Source organism: Lissotriton helveticus, chromosome 1_2 (genome assembly GCF_964261635.1).
Source record: "Lissotriton helveticus chromosome 1_2, aLisHel1.1, whole genome shotgun sequence".
NCBI lineage: Eukaryota > Metazoa > Chordata > Amphibia > Caudata > Salamandridae > Lissotriton > Lissotriton helveticus.
In genome coordinates, this window is record NC_136058.1 from 97371953 (window position 1) to 97397729 (window position 25777).

At 46.1% G+C, this 25777-nt stretch overlaps 1 protein-coding gene across 2 annotated transcripts in view; it reads right to left on the reverse strand.

Moving 5' to 3' along the window:
• Nucleotides 1–25777, reverse strand: part of PGM1 (phosphoglucomutase 1) — a 312492-nt gene that overhangs the window by 143635 nt on the left and 143080 nt on the right. For both annotated transcript variants that reach the window (XM_078669278.1, XM_078669270.1), the window contains exon 5: nt 6985–7175. In XM_078669278.1, coding sequence (XP_078525404.1) covers nt 6985–7175 — 191 coding nt within the window. The remainder of the gene's footprint in view (nt 1–6984; nt 7176–25777) is intronic.

A 25777-nucleotide genomic window follows, 5' to 3' on the forward strand; every position in this document is an offset into this window, starting at 1 on the left:
TCCCTTGCTAGAGTTGTAGTTTAGGGTGTGCTAGGCCCTAGGAGCTACAACAGCTGGTTCAGTAGAACTCAGAGTATTCTAAGCTAAGTTATATGTACCTTGAGTACTTATTTGATCTTTCAAATGATATTCTTAGGATATGTGTGGTAAAACAACAGCAAGCTCAAATCCCACCGCTGCCACCAATGTGAGAAGTTGGCCTGATACAAAGTGCTCACTAGAATAGTGAACATTATATATCAGTCCAGACAACCCTTATTGATGATTGGTTGTAAGTCAACTTTATAGACCAGCTATCCTAGTAGCATGGATACGAGCAGTCTAAGGCTAAGACTCTAGAGGGCATGTTAAGCCAGCTGTTTTACCATCACATTACCCCTTGAACACCAAGTGAAAGGACACCACACAAGTTGTTATGAAAATAAACAGATATTTATTTATAACAAGACTACCCTGAACTCTTTATGAGTCAGGGAGCTAAGCACATAACAAAACTCTTAAGAAAATACTTTAAGTCCCACAATTTACACAAGTACCCGAGGGGCACGAAAAACCATATATTACAAAAGTGGAATGCGAATTACTAGCAGGTAAGTAACTATTCTCATAGACTTTAGAAACGCTAGGCCTACAATACTAAACCCTTAGATTAGTAGCAGGAGGCCTGTGGACGTCGTGTGCAGAGTGGGAACTCTCACGCGTAAGGCGGGAAAAAGTCTATGGAGGCTAGCAAAGACAAAGTTACTGTTCTTGGGCGAACCCGACTAGGTGGGTCGAAAACCAGAGTGGATCCGAACACTTAGAGTGTTGGACTATGCTGGAGCACCGGAGTACTCGGTTTACCTAGCCCAGGGGCTGCGGCTGCATAGGGTTGAAGTTACGTCGGAAACCCTCGTTGAAGAACCAGGAGGCTGAAGAAAGAAGTTGCTGGCAGGCGGCCAGTGAAGAAAGTTCGTGGTGATCCAAGCCTGGATCAGGGAAGAAGAAGACCTGAAAGCAGAGGGGACCAAGTTCTGAATCACTAGCCAGTGATATAGGTGGGCACCAGGGTGGCACCGGACGAAGTGACCTCGACCAGGTGAGTGGGCGCTGCTGGGCTCTGCAGTCTCTCGGACCAGGAGGCGTTGTCGGCGACCAGGATGGAGGTGCGAGCTGTCCCACGAAGGTATCTGCTGCTGACGTCGCTGGACCCAGGATTGGGCAACAAGTCTTGGCAAATGCAAGGCCCACGCGGTGGACCTAAAATGGCGTCTTGAGTGGACCAGGAGGGTCCAGGGTGCTTCTCTGACGGAGGGAAGCAAGGGCCAGTCTGGAGCAACCAGATCAGCGGTGTTTGTTGTCGTGGAGCGTCGTAAGAGGGTCACTAGCCAACGGGCAAGTGACCTGGACAACGCGGTGAGCAGCAAAGAGCAGAAGGGCCCCACGCAGATCTCGTGGATGCAGGGGGGCTGAACTTCGGTGCTGGAGCTGCTCAGGGTCGGGGCTTCTCTTACCCCAAAGCACTCGGTCGAGGGTCACTCGGGAGTCGTGCTGGTCAAGCGTCGCGCAGTCTTGGAAGATGGCCGGTCCCTCGAGGTCTCGTCACACCCACGGATCACAGCTGGGCTGATGATGTAGGTAGAGGTCAGAGGTGCCAGGGAAGCCGGTTCTCGTCGTGCTGGGCAGTCTTGATCCGGAGGAGAGACTTACAGCAGACCGCGATGCTTGGATGGTGCCTGCTGCTGCAGGGTGACTACTCCTTATTCACAAGGGAGAAAATCTTAGGAAGAGTCTTGAGTTCCTCTCGTAGAAAGTCGGTTCAGGATTCAAAGATTGATCTAAATTGGAAGGGGGCCAGTTCCTACCTTTATCCTGAAAAAGGGGGCTGGCACTCGACTAAGTCCTGCCCTATGGGTGGGACCAGGAGGGGGGTGGTTAAACCCCTCTCCTTTGCCGGGCTTTTCCCCAGAGCAGGGGCTGGAGTGCCCCTGGAACTGGTTCAAGCCGGCCTATGCACAGTGAGCACCGGGGTGCCACTTGCAGTCACCTTCCTCTAAAGCCCTGCCTACCTAGGATACACAAAATCCTGTCTGGGACGGTGCTGGCACCGCCCCTGACAGGAAACCCTTTGTCCTTGCCTCCTGCTCTGGGAGGACTCCCAGCAGCAGGGGGGCAGACTTGTGTCTCGGTGGCAGCATCCATTTTGTGGAGCTAAGGCTATGTCTGACTTTAACCGGGGTTACAGGTTACATACATGTCGTGTCCCTCTAGAAGGGTGGAATGCTAACCCCGTCGCCAGAATTGGTGAGGGGTTAGTATTCCAATTCGTATGACACCTTACTCGACATGTTTTGATAAAGCGATACCAGAGTTGGCATATAACCGCGAGGATTATAATGCACTTAAGAGTATATGGTATGCGATATCATGGAAACGGCTAAGGGATGGATCCCGAAAGCCGCAGACAGGCTCAGCTCATGCCAGAGCACTATCTCACACGATTCCAAGCACTCTGCCTTCAGGATTATCAAGGCCTGCCATAGGAGTGACTGATAGGAGATCTGTGTGCCCATTTAGGTTTAGATATAGGGATACTATATCTAAAGCAAAGGGTGAGTACACCACCTTGCCCCCAGCTGTCAAGCAGCCAGTTGTGTCTGTTTGGTTAATAATAATAATAATACATGCTGCAGCCCCTGGGAGACTTCTGGGTGCACCTCAGCCCTGGGTACAGGGACTTAGAGAGGGCCCAGTGCCAATTCAGTACCTGGGTACAATTTGGAATAGAGAGAACAGCTAGGCTGTGGGTCTGATTAGCAGGCCCACAGCCCGGGAAAGTCGTAAACCAGTGAAGCAAAAAGCAAAAATCTGGGTGATCATAGGATTGCAGATCCTACTCTCCTACACCGAGCCACCCCGAGACGCACCCACGGACCCTTCACCTGCAAGTTCACCTGCTTCCGAACCTGCCCCGCACCCGCCAAGACAAACACCAGCAGCAACCACCTCAAGTGCATCCTGATCAACACCCGCTCCGTCCACAGACACGGCGTGGAACTCTGGAACCTCCTCGACGCTACATCACCGGACGTCGCCTTCCTCACGGAAACCTGGATGAACGCCTCCTCTGCACCCGCCATCGCCATCCCGGACGGGTACAAGATCATCAGAAGGGACCGCATCAACCAGACCAGAGGTGGCATCGCCATCGTCCACAGGAAAACCATCCGCATCACGACCGACGCCAACGACTCCTTCGCCGCAGCCGAACATCTCCACTTCCAGATTCACACCGACCCTAAGACGACCCTCAGAGGCACCCTCGTCTACAGACCCCCGGGACCACGCACACAATTCAGCAAAGACATCACAGACTTCATCAGCCCGCACGCCCTCCCCTCCACTGACTACATCCTCCTCGGGGACCTCAACTTCCACCTGGAGAACAACAAGGACCGCAACACCACCGCCCTGCTGTAAAACCTCGCCAACCTCAGACTCAAGCAACTGGTCAACACCCCCACCCACTACGCCGGCCACACGCTTGATCCCGTCTTCTCTTCCAGCAAGTACATCACCTTCAGCCACGCCACCGGACTCCACTGGACCGACCACAGCTGCGTCCACTTCAGCTTCAAAAGATCCACGACCCACCACCACCCGCAACAGGTACCTCACAGGAATTGGAGCAAGATCACCGCAGACCAGCTCACCACCTCCCTCAGCCAGAGCCCACCCGCCAACACAACGGACCCCAACGAAGCAGCCCGCAACTTCACACAGTGGCTGACCGCCTGCGCCGACGACCTCGCACCACTAAAGAACCCTCCCAGCAGACCCAGAAGCAAGAAGGCATCCTGGTTCACCGACGACCTCAAGGACTCCAAGAAGACCTGCCGCACCCTCGAGAAAGCCTGGCTCCTCAACCGGACCACCGACAACATGACCGCCCTCAAACACGCTACCCGCAAGCACCACCAGCTCATCCGCACCACCAAGAAGAAATCCCTGAAGGAACGACTGGACAACAACGCCCACGACAGCAAAGAGCTCTTCACTATCGTCAAGGAGTTCTCCAACCCCAGCACCGGCACCAACGACATCACTCCGTCACAAGACCTCTGCGACTCCCTCGCCTTGTTCTTCCACCGCAAGATCGCAGACATCCACAACAGCTTCGGCGCCCCACCCACGCACCCAACCGTCGAACCAACGCCCCCCACCACCACCCTTCGCACCTGGACCACGGTGACCACCGAAGACACAGCCCGGCACGATGAACACCATCCACTCCGGATCACCGACTGACCCCTGCCCACACCACGTCTTCAACAAGGCCGACTCCACCATCGCACCCCAACTCCGGAACATCATCAACGCCTCCTTCAACACCGCCACCTTCCCGGAGAGCTGGAAGCACGCCGAGATCAGCGCCCTCCTGAAGAAACCTACAGCGGACCCCACCGATCTCAAAAACTTCCGCCCCATCTCGCTCCTCCCTTTTCCTGCTAAAGTCATCGAGAAGATCGTCAACAGACAGCTGACCGCCTTCCTCGAGACGAACGGATCCCTCGACCCCTCGCAGTCCGGCTTCAGAGCCAACCACAGTACCGAGACCGCCCTCATCGCAGCCACCGATGACATCCGGACCCTGCTCGACAAGGGGGAAACAGTGGCCCTCATCCTCCTGGAGCTCTCCGCTGCGTTCGACACGGTCTGCCACCGCACCCTAGTCCAGCGCCTCAGCAACATCGGTATCCAAGAGAAGGCACTGGAGTGGATCATCTCGTTCCTCGCCGGAAGAACACAAAGAGTCTGCCTCCCCCCGTTTCGCTCCGAGGCCACCGAAGTCATCTGCGGCGTCCCGCAAGGATCTTCACTCAGCCCCACCCTCTTCAACATCTACATGAAACCTCTCGCAGCCATCGCACGCCAGCACAACCTCAACATCATCTCTTACGCCGACGACACCCAGCTGATCCTCTCCCTCACCAGAGACCCCGACACCGCCAGAACCTGCCTACACGAAGGGATGAAAGACGTCGCCGAGTGGATGAAGGACAGCCGCCTGAAACTGAACTCGGACAAGACGGAAGTCCTCATCCTGGGATCTTCGCCCTCCGCCTGGGACGACTCCTGGTGGCCCCCAGCCCTGGGCACCGCACCCAAGCCAACCGACCACGCACGCAACCTGGGCTTCATCCTGGACCCCTCCCTCTCGATGACCAGACAAGTCAACGCCGTCTCCTCATCGTGCTTCAACACCCTGCGTATGCTTCGCAAGATCTTCCGCTGGATCCCGACCGAGACCAGGAAGACTGTCACCCAGACACTCGTCACCAGCCGACTGGACTACGGAAACGCCCTCTACGCCAGAACCACAGCCAAGCTACAGAAAAGACTCCAGCGCATCCAGAACGCCTCCGCCCGACTCATCCTGGATGTCCCCCGACGCAGCCACATCTCCAGCCACCTGAGGAACCTGCACTGGCTCCCCGTCGACAAGAGGATCACGTTCCGGCTCCTCACCCACGCACACAAGTCTCTCCACGACCTGGGCCCCAAGTACCTCAACGACCGCCTGACCTTCTACACGCCCACCCGCCAGCTACGGTCCACCAGCCTCGCCCTCGCAGCCATACCACGCATCCGAAGAGCCACCGCCGGAGGAAGATCCTTCTCTTACCTGGCTGCCAAGACTTGGAACTCCCTCCCCATCCACCTTCGGCTGACCCAGGACCATCTCGCCTTCAGGAAACAACTCAAGACCTGGCTGTTCGAGCAGTAGCATATCCCTCCCCCCAAGCGCCTTGAGACCCTCCCGGGTGAGTAGTGCGCTATACAAATGGCATGATTGATTGATTGATTACACAAGAGATGTGAAAGGTACTGCTGCTGTCTTACACAAGAGATGTGACAGGTACTGCTGCTGTCTTACACAAGAGATGTGAAAGGTACTGCTGCGGTCTTACACAAGAGATGTGAAAGGTACCACTGCTGTCTTACACAAGAGATGTGAAAGGTACCGCTGCTGTCTTACACAAGAGATGTCAACGGTACAGCTGCTGTCTTACACAAGAGATGTGAAAGGTACTGCTGCTGTCTTACACAAGAGATGTGAAAAGTACGGCTGCTGTCTTACACAAGAGATGTGAAAGGCATTCGGTTGTCTCACACAAGAGATGTGAAAGGCATGCTGTTGTCTCACACACGAGAGAAAGATACTGCTGATGTCTTACACATTTGAACAGCATACTGCTGCCTTGCTTGCTCAGAAGATGTGAAAGGTACTGCTTCCTTGCACATGAAAAGTGGAAGGCATGCTGCGGTCTACAACGAGAGATGTGAAAGGCATACTGCTGTCTAACAGAAGAAAAGTGACAGCATACTGCTGCTTTGCTTGCACACAAGATGTGAAAGGTACTGCTGCGGTCTTACACAAGACAAGTGAAGGGCATGCTACTGTCTTACACAAGAGATGAGAAATGCATCATGCTGCCTTGGTTGCACAGGAGGAGACGTAAAAGGTACTGCTGTCTTACTGGCACAGGAGATGTGAAAGGTACTGATGCCTTTGTTGCACAGTGAGATGTGACAAAGAGTGCGGTGGTCTTACACGGGGAATGTTGAAAGTTATAATGGTGCCTTATTTGCACAGTGAGATGTGAAAGAGCCACTACGGTCTTATTTGCACAGGGAATTGTGAAAACATTTCTGCGCCCGTATTTGCATAGGGAGACGGGAAAGGCATACAACTATCTTATTTGCACAGGGAGACGTGAACGGTGCATTATTATTTTACACAGGGAGAGGCGGTAGCTGCAAGGCTGTCTTACACAGGGAGATGTAAAAAGAATAGAACTGCCTCACACAGGGAGGTTTCTAACGTACTTCTATCCTACACAGGGATGTGGAACGCAAACAGCTGTCTTCTACGAGAGAGGTGAACAGTGCATTGCTAGCTACCTTGCACGAGGAGGTGTGAAAGGCAGGCTGTGGTCTTACCCCATCCCCGTCAAAGGCCGCTCCGAAGTCATGCTCCCCCGTCTTCATGGTCTCGACGAGGTCCGCGGCATAGGTCAGGTTGGGGTCCGGGTGGTGTCCACCGAAGTCCTCCAATGGCGTGCAGTTCACAGCGGAGTTTGCAGGCGACCCCAGCTCTTCACACAGGATCTTCTTCACATATGGTCCCATCACTAATGTGTATTTGCAAATCAATGGTCAGATTCAGTATAGACATGTAACAGAGAAGGTCATACACAATTCTCATGTGCAGTTTTCTGACAGTCTAGCGTTTAAACAAAGCAAGATGTTGCTTTCTAAAGAAACCAGTTTTTTTTCTAATCTAAATAACAGTTCACAGATGGAGTGGAACATTTTCACCTGTAATGGACTCGTCTGCAACTTAAAAGATGCCAACAATAGTTCACGCATGCGCACAGACAAGCGAATTATTCTTGCAATATTTGATCCACACATCTTGCCTTATGCAGCTTAAAAGCAATGCCCATGTCATCTATCACTTGAGCACATAACAAACACGTCACGCTTACGTAGGGGTCCAAGCCTTGCACATCAAGGGGCTTAAGAGTGCCTGCTCCAGCCTGCAGTGGTGGCTGAGGCTCTTGGCTCACTGAGTCGAACTAAAACACATTTCCAGCTAGGGCTTTTCCTGTGTGTTGCAGAAACAAGTAAATGAAATAATTCCCATGACCTGCTAAGTAAAGGATGTATTATGCAGCCACGGTCATCGCTGGTTATGGTGTAGGCTTGTATGGCAGAGAGAGTCCACAGCCCAAATACAGACTGAAAAATGTGAGGGTTGTAAGGTAAGAGGTGCTGAGCAGAAGATGCAGACAGAAAGGTGGGAAACCCCCAGGGTACAGGGTAACAACAACAACAAAAAAAGAAACCAGCAGGTGAGATTTTTAAAATAATAATGAAAACGAACACCCCCTGCCCCCACCCCGCAAAATGGCAAGAGAGACAGTGCTGGCACAAAGTGAAAAAGTAGCACAAAAGGGGGTGGGGGCAGGGGAGAACGGTATGTCAGAGGTCACCCCAATGGAGTGAAAAATGTAGCCATCCACGGTCACACTAATGCTAGGCTGCAAGGGATTAAAGCACTCACAAATGGGTGTTTAGCTTTTATATCTCAGTCAATACATTACAGGTAAACAAGAGTCATTTTTAGTATATTTTAGTGCCCATTTCCAGACCCATACCAGTACTCACCCACCCACTCATCACTCCTCCATAGAGCCACTCTCGCACCCACTCACACAACCATTCACTCACCCATAAAGCCACTCATACAACTAATCACTCGCCGTACAGCCAGTCGCATAGCCACTCACCAATACAGCTACTCACACATCCACTCACTCACATGCAGCCCCTCAACACGGCCACTCACCCATACAAGCACCCACACAACCACTTACATACCCATTCACAAATCCATACAAGCACTCACATCCACTCACTCACCCATACAGCCATTCATACATACACTCAATCTCCAATATTGCAATTCACTTAACCAAATACCCACTTAAACAGCCACTCACTCACACATACAGCAATTTACACACCCAGTCACCCACTCATACAGACACCCATACAGTCACTGCACATCCATTCACACACTCTTAGAGTCAATCACACTGCTACTCACTCACCCAAACAGCCACTGACAACCCCACTCAGTCACAAAAAACAGCACACTAACAGCTTCTCACTCACCTACTTATTCACACATACAGCCGATCACACACCATGAACACAAGGATACATACAGTCACACATCCACTCACATAATATATGTTAGAAGTAGTGTCACTCAATAGTAGTACACCTAATATACTAATCTAACTTTTGTAGTAGGTTAGTAAGCATGTTTAACAACCATAAACTCTTAAAAACATTTACACTCAAGTGATGATGTAATCAGTGATGTCATTTGAGAGGTCATCAGTGATCTCATGGACCAAGTCATGAAGGATGTAATATGTGAGGTCATAAGCAATGCATTGCAGGAGCGCAAGTTACAGTTATCTCAGGTAACTATACTTGCTGAATTTCTATGGTTTTATACAAGTGAAATCTGAGCCCAACTAGAATGTCCCTGTAACGTTTGGTTTTTTCAGTGAATATATATATATATACACACTCACTAAATATACCCCCTCCAAAGAACTGGGTTTTCTCGTAGAGGACAGATTCAAGACACTGCGACCACTGACTCGGCAACAGCGGAAAATAAACGAAAATCAAACAACAAAAAACGCTGTGCAAGGAGGAAACTCAGGAGGGACAGGCTTCGTAAAGAGAGGCAGAGGGAAAGGGAAAAAAAGTGCTAACTACTCTTTCGGTTTCCACGGTCCAAAGGGCAGAGGGCGAAAATCTAACTGTGGAAAATGAGTCAGATCCATCTTTTGAGTACGACTCCATGTGCTCGGTTAACAACACTGTGATTAATCTTTCAGACACAACGCTTACTACAGCAGAGACACAGCTCCTCTCTTTAGGGCTTTCATACTGTCCAAAAAACTCTTTCAATTATGTGCAAACACGGGTTGATGTTTTTAAGTTTATTCGTAAACTCAAATTGAGGAAGCATTTCAAACTCTCCAATGCTCAGGTACGGGCAGCGGATATTGTTGATAATTCTCAACCTTCCAATATGTTCCAAATTTCAGATACTAAGGCCCTTAAAGTTGCACATGAACTGGCACGTGAAGAGGATTTTGAACCAGGCACTACTCAGGAAAACCTATCCAATATGGGCATCCTATGAATCGATCTTGTGCAACTAAGTTCAAACCTCCCTCAACCTTTTGTCCCGTGATGCCCAAGGATAACATCGATGCATTCTGTGACATAGTGGTTGAAGATCTTAAGGGATTACAGCATACGATCTCACGCAGGAATAAGAGAATCAGATACATGGAAAAACAGTATAATAATCTGATTAAGAAATTAAGATGCAACTCAAATCTGATAATTAACAAAGCGGACAAGGGTGGGAATACTGTTATTTGGCCTCGTAACTTTTACTTGGATGAGGCAGCAAAACACCTCAATGATCCTTTGTGTTATAGAAAAAGCAGTTTCAATGACATTAAGTGTCTTAAGGACAATGTTCATAAGGAGCTCAATCAATGGAAACGCGAGGGTTTACTAAGCAAACAAGAACATGCGTTTCTGAAATATGACTTTCCTATCACACCCTTCTTTTATTTGATCCCCAAAATCCATAAGCAAGTCCATCCTGTCCCGGGGTGCCCAATTATTTCCGCCCAGAGAAGCTTTTTGGAATCTGTTTCCAGATATGTGGATCATTTTTTGCATGAATTTGTGGAAGCCTTACCATCCTTCATTAAGGACACTGGTCATTTCCTTTCAAAGATTAATGGTGTAAAATGGGAAAAAGAATTTGTTCTTATTGCTTTAGACATAAATTCTCTCTACACTAGTATTTCTCATGCAGACGGATTGAATGCTGTCAAATTTTATTTGGGAAAGCGTAGCATTGTGTACAGTCAACACACCACCATGTTGCTTAGAATGTTAGAAATCTGCTTGAATAACAACTACTTTTTATTTAATAAAGAGGTTTATCAGCAGTTGAGAGGAGTGGCTATGGGGGCATGCTTCTCCCCTACCTATGCATGTTCACATGTAGGGTGGTGGGAGGAGCATGTCCTCATGGGCACTCTCGCTAGCGCTTTCCCTAATTGTGTTGTACACTTTTGGTGCTTCATAGATGATATCTGCATGATTTGGAATGGTTCGGTGGAATCAGCCACAGAATTTGTAAATAAAATTCATGAGAACCAACTAAATTTACAATCCACCTCTCAAATCAGCACTAAAAAGATTCAATTCCTCGATGTAGAAATCTATGTTTCGGAGGGTACACTTCAGACCAGACTCCATAGAAAAGCAACAGCGGGTAATGCGATACTGCATGCTAGCAGTTCGCATCCCCACCACCTCATTAGAAGTATCCCCTATGGGGAATTTTTGAGGATGCGTAGGATATGTAGTTCTGAGTTGGATTTGGCGAGGTGTCAAAATGATGCATTCACTAGATTCTGTGACCGTGGCTATCAACCCTCTCTGCTACAAGAAGCAAGAAACAGGGCTAATGAATTTAACAGAGAGAATTATTTTTCTTCTATCGCAGCCAATATCACTCAGTCAGCCACGAATGTAAGGGAATTGGTTTCAGGCAGTAACATCAGTCTGATAACCACCTTTAATGATGATGAGAGGAAGGTAAGAGGGATACTGAAACAACATTGGTCTTTGCTTAAAACTGACATCAGTTTAGCTCCTCTGATACCAGATGAACCCTCTGTTGTCTTTAAAAGAGCTCCCTCAATGAGGGATGCTTTGGTTAAATCTAGTCCAGAGGTAATCTCTAAAATCAACAGGTTATCAGATAAATGTGGTTTTTTCAAATGCATCTCATGCAGAGCATGTAAGTTTGGTATCAATACCAGTGAATTCCATTCAGCATTTGACTCTAAACCCATTAAGATCAGGAATCATTTCACCTGTCGCACTGATTTTGCGGTTTACGTGCTCCAATGTACTTGTGGACTCAAGTACATTGGTAGCACCAAACTACAGGCTTTCAACCGTATCCTGCAGCACCTTAGAGCCATAGTTTATTCAGACAAAAATTATCCTGTGGCTCGCCACTTCGAACTGGTCCACAAAAAGAATCTCAATGACCTTCAATACTTTATCATTGACGCTGTACCCAAGAACATCAGGGGAGGCAATATGGAAAAAAACTCTTAGACAACTGGAAAGTAAATATATTTTGCTTTTAGACACCAGGATTCCGAACAGGATGAACACAGGGGAGGATTTACACTGTTTTCTATGATCATGCTTGGTATCAAACTGCTGTGTATTTCTATTTTTTGATATCCTTAATGACCTTGTTTGTTCCTCCCATTGTTTTCATCATTTCCGGTCATCATATGGTTTTCCTGATGTATACCTTGTCCCATTCCAACATGAGTTTAAATCTTAGTTATTTTGTGGGGTGTAGTATATTGTGTCCCTGTTCTCTGAATAATCCATTTGGTATGGTCTCGGGATTTTATCCCATCACATTCTCAGCCATCCGATTTTATAAATTTAGCTGTACTGTGGACGGACAGTTTCTATCCTGGCATCCATGACTGATACAATTAGGGCACTATGCCATAATGTTTGAAATCTGTTGTATCATTTTCCCCATGCCTTATATTTGGTTTAAAATTACGTGGCCCCTTATCATTTAAACTTCATAATGAAGGGTTTTACGTGCCGTCCGACCTGTTGCTTCTTCTTAATAATTTTTTAATCCTAATCCATGATTAGGAATTGCACTGTGTTATATTCTCACGATTTTTCACTGTATTTAGGTTGGCACTTGCACTTTTTTTTCTAGATTGAGCCATTGACTAATATTTGGATCAGCAAAACAATTTTGTAGAAGACTGTTCGTAATTGAGTTTACATGATTGTAAATGTTGCCTCCGATGTACCATTCATGGTAGAATAGTTTTATGAATTGTATATAGATGAATCATGGATTTTAATAAGATCGAATTTATTTATTCATTTATCATTGGGTTTTTTTTTTCGGAGAGGAAGCGGAAGTATGTCTTTTATGTTGACTATTACTTCCGTGGCGCCAATCTGTTTTTGCACTGTATTTAAGCACGAGTATTGGTTCCTTTTGGTCATGTGATCAAGGCTACCATGTTGTAGCCGAAACGCGTCATGCTGGAGACTTGGGAGCAATAAAACTACCTGAAAATAATCTTTGAAGCGTTGCTGTGGTCTGTACCTGCGTTGTTGGACCAGCGTCCAGAGCCGATCAGTAGGTGTGGTGAACGGATATAGATATATATATATATATATATATATATATATATATATATATACATACATACATACATACATACACACACTAACACACACACAGTTCAAAAACAAAGAAATCCCTTTTCAACTAGAATGATTGTAACCTTGATGGTTATACGAGTAAATATTACAACCTTCTTCAGATGCAGATCATGTGGTATAGGTATTTAACATACACATAAGCAAGGAATAATATCTATAGTTAATACAAGGAATTGAAAGAAAATAATCATTGTTGAGGTAGTTGAAATCCTATAACAGTGATTCCAAACAAGCAAGGCAGACATCTATTTGTAGCATGTAGTGCTGTAGATTCACATGTTGTGCATGCTCCTAGGTTCTAGTGTTGGGCTCAAACATTTGCAGTTGTTTTTCTTGAAAGTCTTTCAATTCATGAGGTATTGTGGCTCCTCCTCTCCTTGCATGGTCATCAGCTCCACTGTTAGATTATTTTTAGCATATCGAGTGCATATGTTAGGGGAGCTAGAAATACATAATGCTGACCATACATTCTCTGTGTAAATAAAGAAAATATGCATAATATATCAACATCATAAAAATCAATATCCAAGACAACCAGTGACTTCTGGGGAAGTGAGTGGGTGCATGCATGTGAATCTACAGCACTACATGATATGAATAGATGCCCCATAGTGGTGGCTAATCACTGGATTGTGCAGATGTTTTAAATAAAGTTCGGAGTATGGTCTAACACATGCTAGTTGGCGTGCTAGGACATACACATGGTAGTGTTTGGTAAATGTGTGGACTTAACCATGTGGCTGCATTACAGATGTCCGATATGGTAAAGTTACCCAGAAAAGCCATTGAAGCATCCTTTCTATAGCGGAGTGCAGTTTTAATTGAACTGGTAATGTCCTTCCTGTCTTGAGTCAATGAGATTGGATGCATCTAACTATAAATCTAGCGATAGTGCCCTTAGATATTGCATGCGACTTCCTAGGTTTTGTGAAGGCAACAACCAAGTGTTTTTAACAGAAGGATTTTGTTCCGTCAATGTAATACATTAGTGCTCTTTTTCCATTTACTGTACGAAGATCTTTCAGCAACAGAGTCTGGACTGGGAAAGAAAACTGGTTTCCCAATGGTTTGGTTCAAGTGAAGAGAGGACACTGCTTGTGGCAAAAATGTTGGGATGGTTCCAAGGTCAACCCTATCTTGGTGTACCAGAAAGAAAGTAAAATACATGCCCTGACTCAGGAAGAACCTAACTTATTAAGGAAATTATTGCTACCAAGAAAGCACCTTTCCATGAGAGGAAATGTGGACACGAGTGTAAATATTCGAAAGGGGGACCCATAAGTATGGGTAGTACCACATTAAGATTCCATATTGGAGCAGGGAGGTGAAATTGAAGACATTACTCTTAAAACCCTCCATGAATGCTTTAACTGGAAATTTGAAGAGTGACTGTTCCCTGTGCTGTAGATATGCATAATTAGCTGCTAAGTGCAGTCATGTAGACATGTAAGCTAGCCCTGCTGTTTCGAACTAGGTTTTTACTGTAGGCTGTAAGGGATCAATGTGCTATGTACTACAGTGGTGGATACATCTCTTCCACTTAGCTGCAAAACATGCCCTAAAGATAGGTCTTCTTGAGGATGTTTATACATTACAATCAGAATTTTAGGTAACCAAACTAAGTCAGATTGAGCGGTCTGGGAGTTCGGGAGGTCTGTATCTCTCTTGGTCCTGTGCGAGAAGGTGTGGTCTGCTGGGAAGCCTCTTGTGAGGGACTACAGATAACACTAGTAGAGTTGTGTACCATGTCAGTCTTGCCCAAATGGTGTCTATTAGAATTATGGTGAGAGGCATCTGAGCTTCCGCACCACGTTATTAGTGGGAGAGTGGAAAGGATAGGCAAAAATCCCTGACCAATTCATCAATAGTGCATTGTTACAACTGGCATCCTTGAGATGGTTTCCCCTGACTTTTTGCCTCTAACTCCTGTATTTTTGACAGTGTACCGGATTTCATTTTTTGCTGTATTAGATGCTTTGGGCACTTTGCAACTGCAGATCAGTGTCAAAGTGCAAGGGGTCCCTGTGTAACTTACTGGTCTGTACATCAAATGCTACTAGTGAGCCTGTAACATTGATTGTGCCATACAGCAGTAGCCTTATAAATGTGTCTCAGACCTGCCACTGCAATGTCTGCACGTGCAGTTTTTAACTGCTATGTCGACCTGGCAAGTGCATCAACTTGCCAGGCCTTAAACTTCCCTTTTCTTATATGTAAGACACCCCTGAGGTAGGCTTAAGAAACTCCCATGCGTAGGGTGCAGTGTATGTGAAAGTTAGGATATATGCTGGTGTGTTTTTCATGTCCCGATTGTGAAATTTCATTTTTTTCATTATTACAAGGCCTATCTTTTCCACAGGCTATTACTGGAGCTGCCTTGTAACATTTTACAAGTGTAACTTTCAATTGGGAACAGCTGGAGATTTAGAGTTTAGGGTCTCCGAACTCAGAATTTAATACCACACCTTTTAGGAAAGGTGACTTAAATTGTATTCGAAAATGCCACTTTTAGAAAGTGGGGCAAGGCGACAGGAGTACAACCCGTAGACCAGATTGAGATCTGGGTGTACATATGTGTATATTGCAACAATTTCTCAATCAGATTCAGCAGTAAAACGGCAGGTATATATGTATTTACAAGACATTACACAAAGCACAGGTAAAGAAAGAGACTCAGAATTTTCGTCCTTCGCTGTGTTCACCCACCTGTTACTTGTGCCGTCACTCTTTGCTTCACTATCACCTAGTGCACAAAGCCCCCTTGGGTTGCCATCACATTCTATGCCTACAGTGCTGCTTTAACGGTCTCATAAAATGTGCTCCTAAAAATATATGATGCTATATGCACTTTCCAAAAATCAAAAATTCAGAGTCTCTCTTTCTTTGCCTGTGCTTTGTGTAATGTCTTGTACATACATATATACCTGCCGTTTTACTGAATCCGATTGAGAAATTGTTGCTATATACACTTTAAGAAAGTGGGATCTTTCTGGTTTAACCAGGTTGTGTAGCTCTGCCCGTTTGTGTATTCATAGTCTGGTTTTGAATGGACAGGAGATGGGGATGTGCATTCATTCTGGACAGTCACAAGGGGGGGTTGAGATGTGTCCTGCCTTTCCTAGGTGACTCATAGCCAGGTTGAATAGACCGTTCTGCATCTAGTGTGGTGGGAGGAGTTTTCACTAATACCTGAATAGGCTGTGTCTGCTCTGCACAATGCTGTAGTGAAGCTGGACCACGGAGGACAGAACTGGTTTTTATTGAGCTCAGAGACTCTGGAAACAAAAGCTACAAAGAAAATGGGGTATGAATATTATACCTAAAACCCCAGCAATTTTGTTTACTTCTGAACTAAGAGGAGCCTGCCAAGAAGAAGAGCTGAAGAGTGGTCAAGAGGAGAACTGCCCCTTTGCTGTGTGTTGCATTGTCGGGTTGGCCTGCAGTTGCTGCTTCGGTCTTTGGGCAGTGGAAAGGACTGGACTTTTGACTTGCGATGGTATCCTCCTTAAGAAGATTTTCCAAGGGCTTGAAGTAGAGCTTGCTTCCTTTTCTGAAGTCTCAGGGATATAGACTTCACCTGCAACTTGCTAAACCATACCTGGACTCCACTGCTGGACTCCCAATTGCCAAAGGGTGCCCATTCCAGTTCCTGGGCCCTTGGAATCATATGGTTGGTGCAGCGTGGCCCCCAGTGCCACGGAGGCTGTGGATACTGCTCGTGAAGCGCATGCCATCCGCCCCGTCTGCACCACAGCTCTGTTGTCCGCTGACTCCTGAAAGTTATCAGCCTCCTCGATGCCAGAGCTTGCACCAATGCCTGTCACCGCCAGCACCTGCATCTCATCATAGCAGAGGTGATAACAGACGTGGGTGACTTCCCGAACTCAGACACCTCACTGCTGATGCCGCCTCACCTACTTGGACAAGATGCATACCTCTGCCAACTACAGACTCCGATTTCTAACATGTATGGACAGTGGGTGCTAAAAACTGGAGGCAAAGTTTTAGCATTTAGCGTTCTGCTCGGTGGCCAATATATTCATGTCTTGTGTTCTCCAAAGTGCGAATTATGGCAGTAGGACTTGTGGGGGGAGTTCCCATTTGTGGATTGTTTGCTACGTCCTGCTTAAGAAGTTGGTTGGTAAAGTCGCTGTTCACTCATGGGAATTACTCTGCCAAGAGGTAAATGGGATGGCGAATTGCCCAATCCAATAAACTCTGTGCTAACTGGGATACCTTGAGAAAGTTAGCGCCTTCCTGTTTCTCTAGGTAGTACATGCCCGTCAAGTTGGCTGCTTTTATGAGAACTACTCTGTAGCAGAATATTCTTGATGAATGATTTCAGAGCTGGTTGTATTGCTGGTAGTTCCAATAAATTGATGTGGAAAGTCTTTTGATGAGCTGTCTACGATCATTATACCATAATGTCCATCATGTGTGCCATTTAACCTGCGAGTGATGAGTTTGTAGTGATGGTCAGCTCCAGTATAGGATCCATACAAGTTCTGCCCTGCAACATGTCATTGTTCCACCATTGTAGACCGTGATAGATCCTGGGCTGAATCAACACTAGTTCCATCAAACAACCCTCCAATTGTGACCACTATGACGCAAGACACTCCTGTACTGGGCACATATGCAGTCTGGCATGTGGGATAATGGCTATGCAGTCCTACTTAGGAGACACATTACCATCCTGACTGGCATATGACTATGTTGCTGAAAAGAGCCTATTGGTTCTGGAAGTTCAGAACCCGTTGTGGATTGGGGTAGATTTTGTCTATAACCAATTTGAGAATCACTGTTACATAAGGTTGAAGCTTAAGTAGCAGTAGGTCGGATTTTGTTATGTTGATTATAAATCCTAGCCTATGGAGAGCATAGATTGTGTCTTGTGTATCTTTCATACACTTGTGTTTGTCTGTACTCTTTATCAGCCAATCGTCCAGATAAGTGAAGCCATAAAGGCTTTGTCTCCTTAGATGAATGGCTACTATAGCTAGGCATTCTGTGTATGCTCCTGGATCTGTGGTGACCACAAACTTTAGAACCTCGAATTGATAATGCATCCAATTATCTCACTGCCACTATCTGCAGTACGTTGTGAGTAAATGGTAGTGTGAAAGTGTGCGCCCTTTGTGTTAAGAGCTACCATGAAGTCATCTTCCTTTAAGAGTGGTGGGTTGTATGACATCCTGTACTGTGACCATATGCAAATGTTATGACAGGATGCAACTGTTGAGAGGCCCAAGGTCTGAGATTGGCCAGTGTGTTCAGTCTTTGGAATAAGAAGGTACAAGGAGTACAACCCCCTGCCTGGATGCTGCTTCGTAACTGGCTCGATCAACCCCCCCCACAAAGAGCACTTTTACCTCTTCCTTGAGATTGTGTAAGTGCTGAGGGCTTATAGTGTGTATGTGAGGAGTTCGGTTTAGTGGGATTGCGGTGAATTCGAGACAATAACCATGCTCAATGATGGCAGCACTTGTTGATTGGAAGTGATGTCACGCCAATCTATCAAGAACTCTTCAAATCTGCCCAGGACAGGATTTGAATATCGGGGGAGGGGGGGGAGATAGAAAGAGTAAAGGCTTACTGTTTGAGGCAAATTTTGCAGGCATACCTCTAACCCTTCCCTTGGCTACGTTGCATTCATAGGCTCCTCTACTGTAGCCTCTACCACCTTCTTAGTGATATGCATGTTTTTGCCTTTGGTAAATCCGTACCTGTTCGGAGGTGGACGCTTTGACATTACCCCCTTGCTTGCTGCTTACAAAAGGATTGGCATGGATTTATGGTCTGCAATGCCCCCGTGGCCTTTGCGGTCTCAGTATCTTTAAATCTTTTCTAGCATTTAATCGGCCTGTGGGGAATAAATGCTCACTGTCATATGGCATGTTAAGTAGTTACTGTCTTACCTCGGGGTTGGAATCCTGAAATGTGCAGCCATGCATGTCTGAGTAAAACGGCAGCTGAGTTTACACCACTCCAAGGGGAGTTTGCAGCATCCAGTGCACACCTAATTTTTCCATTAGATATTATTTTACCTTCTCCCACTAATTCATCACCTCTCTTTTTGCAATCCTTTGGGAGATGTTGCAGGCGATCCTCTATCTCATTTTAGTTGTCCATTTGTCCTGAGAGAGTACCCTACTTAGTTAACAGCCCTCTAGCCTTCTAGTGATTGGCATTCCCTACAGCCATGACTTTCACTTCAGCATCAGTGCATTGACTTTCTGAAGCCCTTTTTTCTATGGATAGTAACAACAGTCATGAGAAGGGTGTCCACATATGTACAATGGGTCTAAGGGGAAAAGTTTATAGTGCATGTCCACTCGTCGAATAAGTACCCTTGCTTTCACTTGGTCTTTTAAGATCTCGGCAACTGGTTTGAGTACAGACTTCGTCTTGGTAAGTATTCAAATTAACTTTCCTTCTTGGATAAAGTCTCTAGCAAAACATAATCATCATCCTCAGAGATTATATTCAAACATACACTTCATGAAATACTTCTGCCCTGCTGGATAATGCTATGCTAGTTTGTAGTCTCCAGATACAGAAATCATGCACAACCCCTTAGAGTACCTCGGATGCATCGGAAAACAAAAAAGATGTGCAACACAGAGGAGGTGAGGTGAGGTGTCGGGGATGCAGGTGATGCGTTTGTTCCTGAAAGGGGTGCAGGGTCATTGAGCTTTAACACCTGGGTTGAAGCGTGGCACAGAGGAGGTGATGAGTCGGTTGCTGGTGCGAGGCCTCGGCTCCGAAAGGTGATGGTGGTGAGGATGTGTTGCTGTCAAGAGCCCATTGCTTCAATTCAGTGACGTTGAAGTTGAACAGGTTGGCTGAAAGTGATCCGCCGGTGGAAAGAGAATGTGTCGGAGTCGGGACAGTGCACAACTGACATTGCCAGTGTCTGAGACTCCTGCAGCAGCAGCTCTTCGGAAACACTGCGACAAAGTCGGGGCTGCGTTGAAAGTCTAGGTCATTGAGCCATGCCCTCAGCAAGCAGTGTGCATGGCTTTGGTGAAGGCAGGGGCAATGTGTCTTTTTCGCAGGGATGCGCCAGTTCCAAACTGACAATTTGGAGTCAATGAGTCCGTTTTTGGTTGCAGCACCAAATTCACCTCCAAGGGCTCAGAACTGGATTTGGGACCACTTGACGGGCCAGGACTCACATCAGAGAAGCCCAAGTGCTGATAGCATGTTGTATGTGACATCTTGATGTCTCCCAGACTTAAGCAGCAGGAGTCAAGCTCAGTGAAGCCCTTGGAGAACCTTAGAAAGCAGAAGGTAGAGAGTAATGTCTAGTCCTCTTTCCCAGACAAGAAGCAGCAGGTCAGCAAAGCAAGTGTCAAAGCAAGCAGCAAAGTGGCAGTCCTTCCTTGCAACATGACAGCTCTTCTTCCTGGCTGAAAGTACTCAGTCTATAAGTGTTCTGAGTATATGGTATCAGAGGTCCAGTACTTATACCAATTTCGACCTTTGAAGTAGGATGACTTCAAAGAAAGGTCGTTGTAGTGCACATAAACCTGCCCTTCCTGACCGTGGCTCCAGACACAATAAAGTGGTAGGCAGTGCTTTGTGTGGGGACAGGCACAGCCCTATTCAGGTACAAGTGTCAGCTACTCCCACCACTTTAGCTCAGGAAGGCTCATCTGCCTGGTGATGGACCATCAGGATATGCAGGGCACCCTCAGCTCCCTTTGTGTGACTGTCTAGAATGAATTCACAAAGCTTAACTGTCATCCATCCCAGAAGTGTATTCTATGGACAGGCAGAGGCATAAAATGGTCAAGTATGAAAATACCAACTTTTTAAAAAGTGGCATTTTCAGACCTGCAACTTAAAAACCAAATTCGCTAAAAGATGTGTTTTTATATTGTGTCTACAAACACCAAACTCCAAATTTCTATCTGCTCCAAGTCGGATGATACACGGTAAGATGGTACAAGGCCGCTCCAATGCTAACCTATGGGAAAGATCAGACTTGCTGTAGTGAAAAACGAATTTAGCAGTTTTGTTACAACCGGGACATGTAAAACTTCACAGTACATGTCCTACCTTTTAAATAAGTCGCACCCTTCCCCTGGGACTACCTAAGGCCGACCTTAGGGGTGATGTGCATGTAGTTAAAGAGAAGGTTTAGACCCGGCAAGTAGGTGAACTGGCCAGGTCGACATGACCGTTTACAACTGCACACACAGGTCCAGCAGTGCAGGCCTGGGACAGGTTTGAAAGGCTACTCATGTGGGTGTCACAAGCAGTGCTGCAGGCCCACTAGTAGCATTTGATTTACAGGCCCTGGGCACACACAGTGCATGGTACTAGGGACTTATTAATAAATCAAATATGCCAATCATGGAGAAAACAATTGCCAAAACATTTTAGAGACAGAGCACATTCACTCTAGCACTGATTATCAGAGGTAAAGGGCACAGAGTCCTAAAACCAAGAGACACACAATTCATGGACGGAATGCGGAACAAATCAAAATATTCACCCCAAGTCAAGAGATCTGGGTTAAATCCATCATTATGTTGCTCACCATGCCACCACACTTTAGACCAGGCCATATGCAAATCAGTCTTGACCCTGTGCCTCATGGTGTGGTTCTGTAATTCTCAAACCTGACTCCATTTTAGTCTTGCCCTCACGTAGGCCTGTGAAGTAGGCCCAACGAACAAGTGGTCTGACCTTCTGAGTTCGTGCATATATTAACTTGGGTTTTTCTGACTCTGAATGAACTGCAGAGAGAGTAACCCTTTTCACCTGAAACTGACCTTTTGCAAAAACCAGTTTCACTAGCTGATCGTTGTCTGAGTTTTTCAATCACTGTTCAGGACCTCGTTAACCTTTAGTTTCCTTGCACATATCTTATCCTAAACAATATCTAAATTGTTTCTTTCCTTACGACTTTCTTTTCTAAACATGGGCTTTTGCCATGTGTCGTGACTGCCATCTGGTGTTGCCTTTTACTAGGCCTCAGAACTTAGTCTGCGAGCCAAGCAGTCTGACCTTTTTTGGGTCATATTTACATTAACTAAGGTTTTGTTCGTGCACTGGAGTTAATTTCAGAAGCTGGCCTTTCACCTAGAAATTGACCCTGCCAAGCCAATTTCCCTGCAAGATCGTTATCCACTTTTCCCAATCACCATTCAAGACATTTGTTAACTTTTAAGTGTCTTTACGTTTCTGTTATCTTGCACATTATCTGAAACTACTTTTCTTTACTGTTTCTTCATTTCATGGGTTACGCTTTCAATTAAGGGTTTGTTCGGCCCTTCCAGATTATTATTTAGATATGCCTAAATATTAACTTGTGGGTTGGGACACTATAAAATGAGCTTTACTGTATGATGCTGTGTGATGTCATGTATTTTCTATTGGTTGAATTTTGGTGCAGGGGCGTGCATTTTAAATGTACCTTTTTGTGTATAAATAGGGATGTCTCGCCTTAGTAAAATTGAGCAGTTTGAGTTGTACACCGTGTTGTATTACTGGGATTTCTGCTACTGGCTGCTGCTAATAAATTTGATCTCTGACGCCACCTAGAAGTATTCAGTGTCTCTGTATACCAAGGCAAGGGAACCCAGAGGACTTTGGGCGTGTCCTTGGCGCCGCTGGGTACTTGAAAACCCAGTTCTTCAGTTGGCGCGGCCAACGTGTGGGCGACTTCAGTGGTACCGGTCCAAGCCCGAAGATTGCGAGGAGCCACGTGAGGAAACTCTGGAGGAGGGCCCCCACTTCATCGACCCCTGCATGTCGACGTGGAACGAAGGTCTTTTCTGCGAGGCTTCCCGCTTTCCGACGGCCACGAAGGACTGCTGCCCTGACTGTCGCCTTGCCTTGGACCCTCCGATTGATGTTCGTAAAGCGAGACGATAGACGGTTTTCTGGTGGCGTGACAGATATTTGGTTAAGTATAAGTGGGTCGCTCCCACAACTTTGTTTGGTTCCTTGGTTTTGATTTGGTTGCTGCAGTACCCAAAGCCGAAGGGCTTGTATATTTACGAGTGTATCATTTTTTGATTCCCTTTGAAGTTTGAAACCAGACTAGTGAGCAAGATGCCTGGTCTTGGTAAATTTGGTAATTGGTTTGTTTGTGGTAGTAACAGGGATTCCCGATTGGAGGATTCATGTCCGATACCTCCGGTTGGAACTCCGACTTATGACCTCTATTCAAAACACGGAGTGGGCCCTATTATTTATAATGAAGTATGGGTCCACTACACTAAAAATGATGGTGTTTTGCAATGGCCCCCACATGGTAGTTTTGAAACAGAGATTTTAGACAATCTAGAAGTTAAGCTATTTAAGAAGAAAGCCCGGCCGGCAATGTTTGACTCTTTCCGCCTTTGGCGTAAGGAAGCCAAACAGAGAGAAATTAAACTAGCAAAGAGAGATAGGAAAGATAAGAATATGTCAGTATTACAAAATGCTAGACAGTTTAAGGAAGATGGAGAAGAGCGTGCGAGTGAAGTTTTAGATAGACAGCGTTGTATGGCCATAGATAAATGTTATCCGGCCTTGCCGTCTCCTCCTCCAAAAGTGATTGAAGACCTTGAAAAAGATCCTTTGATCTCATTTACTGAGATTGCCACCTCCCTATGTGCAGGGTGCTACTGCGCCTCTATTACCCCCGGTTGTTCCACCCTTTGTTGTTCAACCTCCTGCTGTTGTTCAGCCACCCGGTGCTCCACAGATGGTTTTGCCTCCTCCTGCGCAACCCATTCTAGGGTCGCCAGCCTTGCTACCAGCTTTGCCTCAAACTCCTTTGCCTTCTGCATCTTCGATTTCTACTGTTCTTGTCCCTACACCTTCTTTGCCTCAAAATACTTATTCTCCTGTTCTTATGTCTGCTTCTTCTCCTTCTGTTCGAAACCGAATGACAGAAACCGTTTCTAATTTGTTGTCACCATTGTTTGGGTCACTGAATATGACCCATGTTTCGGAACGTAAGCAGAGTCGTAGTCAGCTTCCTGGTTCTGAGGAACGGGCTGTGTTGGATTTGTTGGCTCGTAGGTGGATTTTAAATGCTCCAAGGTATAGTTTGCCAGCGGTTATGGATGTTTTCTTTCAGTGGGAACCGCCTAAGCAGAGGTATGTTTTTGATGTAATGTGTACTTTTCTGCGTCAGGAATGGGAAGATAATGATTTGGGTTTGATCCCGCAGGAATTACTTGATGTTCAGTCGGATTTTGTTAAAGGGATGATAGTAGAATCTGATATTACAGATGCCGTAGAGACGATACTGGCTTTTAGATCTAGGCTTTCGCCTCAGACATTGTATGAACCCGATTCCTCTGTTAGGAGGAAAGTGAAACAGAACCCTATGAGAGAAGTTCCTCCTGTATGGAAAGAAGCAGTTCAGGCTAATGTAAATCAGGGTATTCAGGCCGCTCCGGCTCATTTTCAGCGAATATGGGTACATGTCCCTTGGAAGAGAGCAGAGGTCTTCGCTCTTAAGCAGACCTTACCTGACCCTCATAAGAATCCTGCTGGTTATTACAAGGAGTTGTCCCAGACAGTTGAAGCGTGTATTATGAATTTAGCTGACATCGATATGTTGATGGGTAATGTAGTCCCTCAACCTTTGTGGGCGAAGATTCGTCATGAGAATCATGCTGCTGAATTAGGTGTTACCTGGGCGAACATTGTTGCCGCAGATGTTAGACAGGAGGGAGGTGCTAAACCTGAACCTCTAGTTTCAGAATTACCAGGTAGAATTATTAATCTGATGAAAACGATGATGCCCGCTTTTCGAGTGAATTGGGATAAGTTAGCAGCATGTAAGCAGAAGAAAGACGAGAGTGTATCTGATTTCTTCACTAGGTTTGAAGAGACGTTTATTGATCATAGTGGTCAGGATATGAGTACGGAGGGTGGTCAAAGGTTGTTTGTGGATAAATTTGTCTTTAATCTGCTTCCTGAACTTTCTAATAAGTTAAAGGACTGAGAGTTCATGGGCTGTCTCTTCGTCGGCCCAGATATTGGCTACTGCACAATATTACGAGAATAGGGATAAAGATGAGAAGGATAAAGTGGAGAAGAAAACGAAAGAGTTAAAGACGAAAGTTCTTTTGCAGCAAGCTTATCCGCCTCGTCAGAATCAGCCTCAGTTTCAGCAACCTCCACAATTTCAGAGATTGTTACAGAAGCCTGAGCCTTATGTTCAGCGATTCTTTCCTGGCCCTAATCAGTGTGCTTATTGCAGAGAGGAAGGTCATTACAAGAATAGTTGCCCGGCTTTGTTACAGCGTGCGAATGGTGTATCTGGTCAGAGAGGTCGTGGTAGTTTTCAGCAAGCTCCTAGGGGTAGGGGACGTGGTGTGTTTCCCCAGAATGAGCGTTCCTCTTCCCTACAGAATTCTGCAAATTATTTTGACAGACAGAATGTTCAGAGTGGTCAGTCTGCCCAGTATTATGTTAAGGATTACTATGTCGAAGGTGAGTGTTCTGGTTATAATGATAACTAGGACAGCCAAGGACAAAGTGAGGGAGTAGTGTCAGTTCCAGTAGACCAGAGTGGACCTTATGTTGAAGTGATTACATCAGGTGTGGTAGAACCTTTTCTTTTGGATACTGGACCGATGAAGAGTTCTATTATGCACTCTAAACTTCCAGGTGCACCTTTGTCTGGCTTGACCAATGTTTCAGTAGGATTTTCAGGCGCCCCAGTTCGTAATCCGGTTTCTAGTCCTTTGTCCCTTTCGATTGGCCCTTGTGAATTGGAAGCTCCACTTATTTTAACGACTGTTTGTGGTGAGAATCTGTTGGGTTTGGACTTGCTGAAAAGATTGTATGCAACATTGCATTGTTC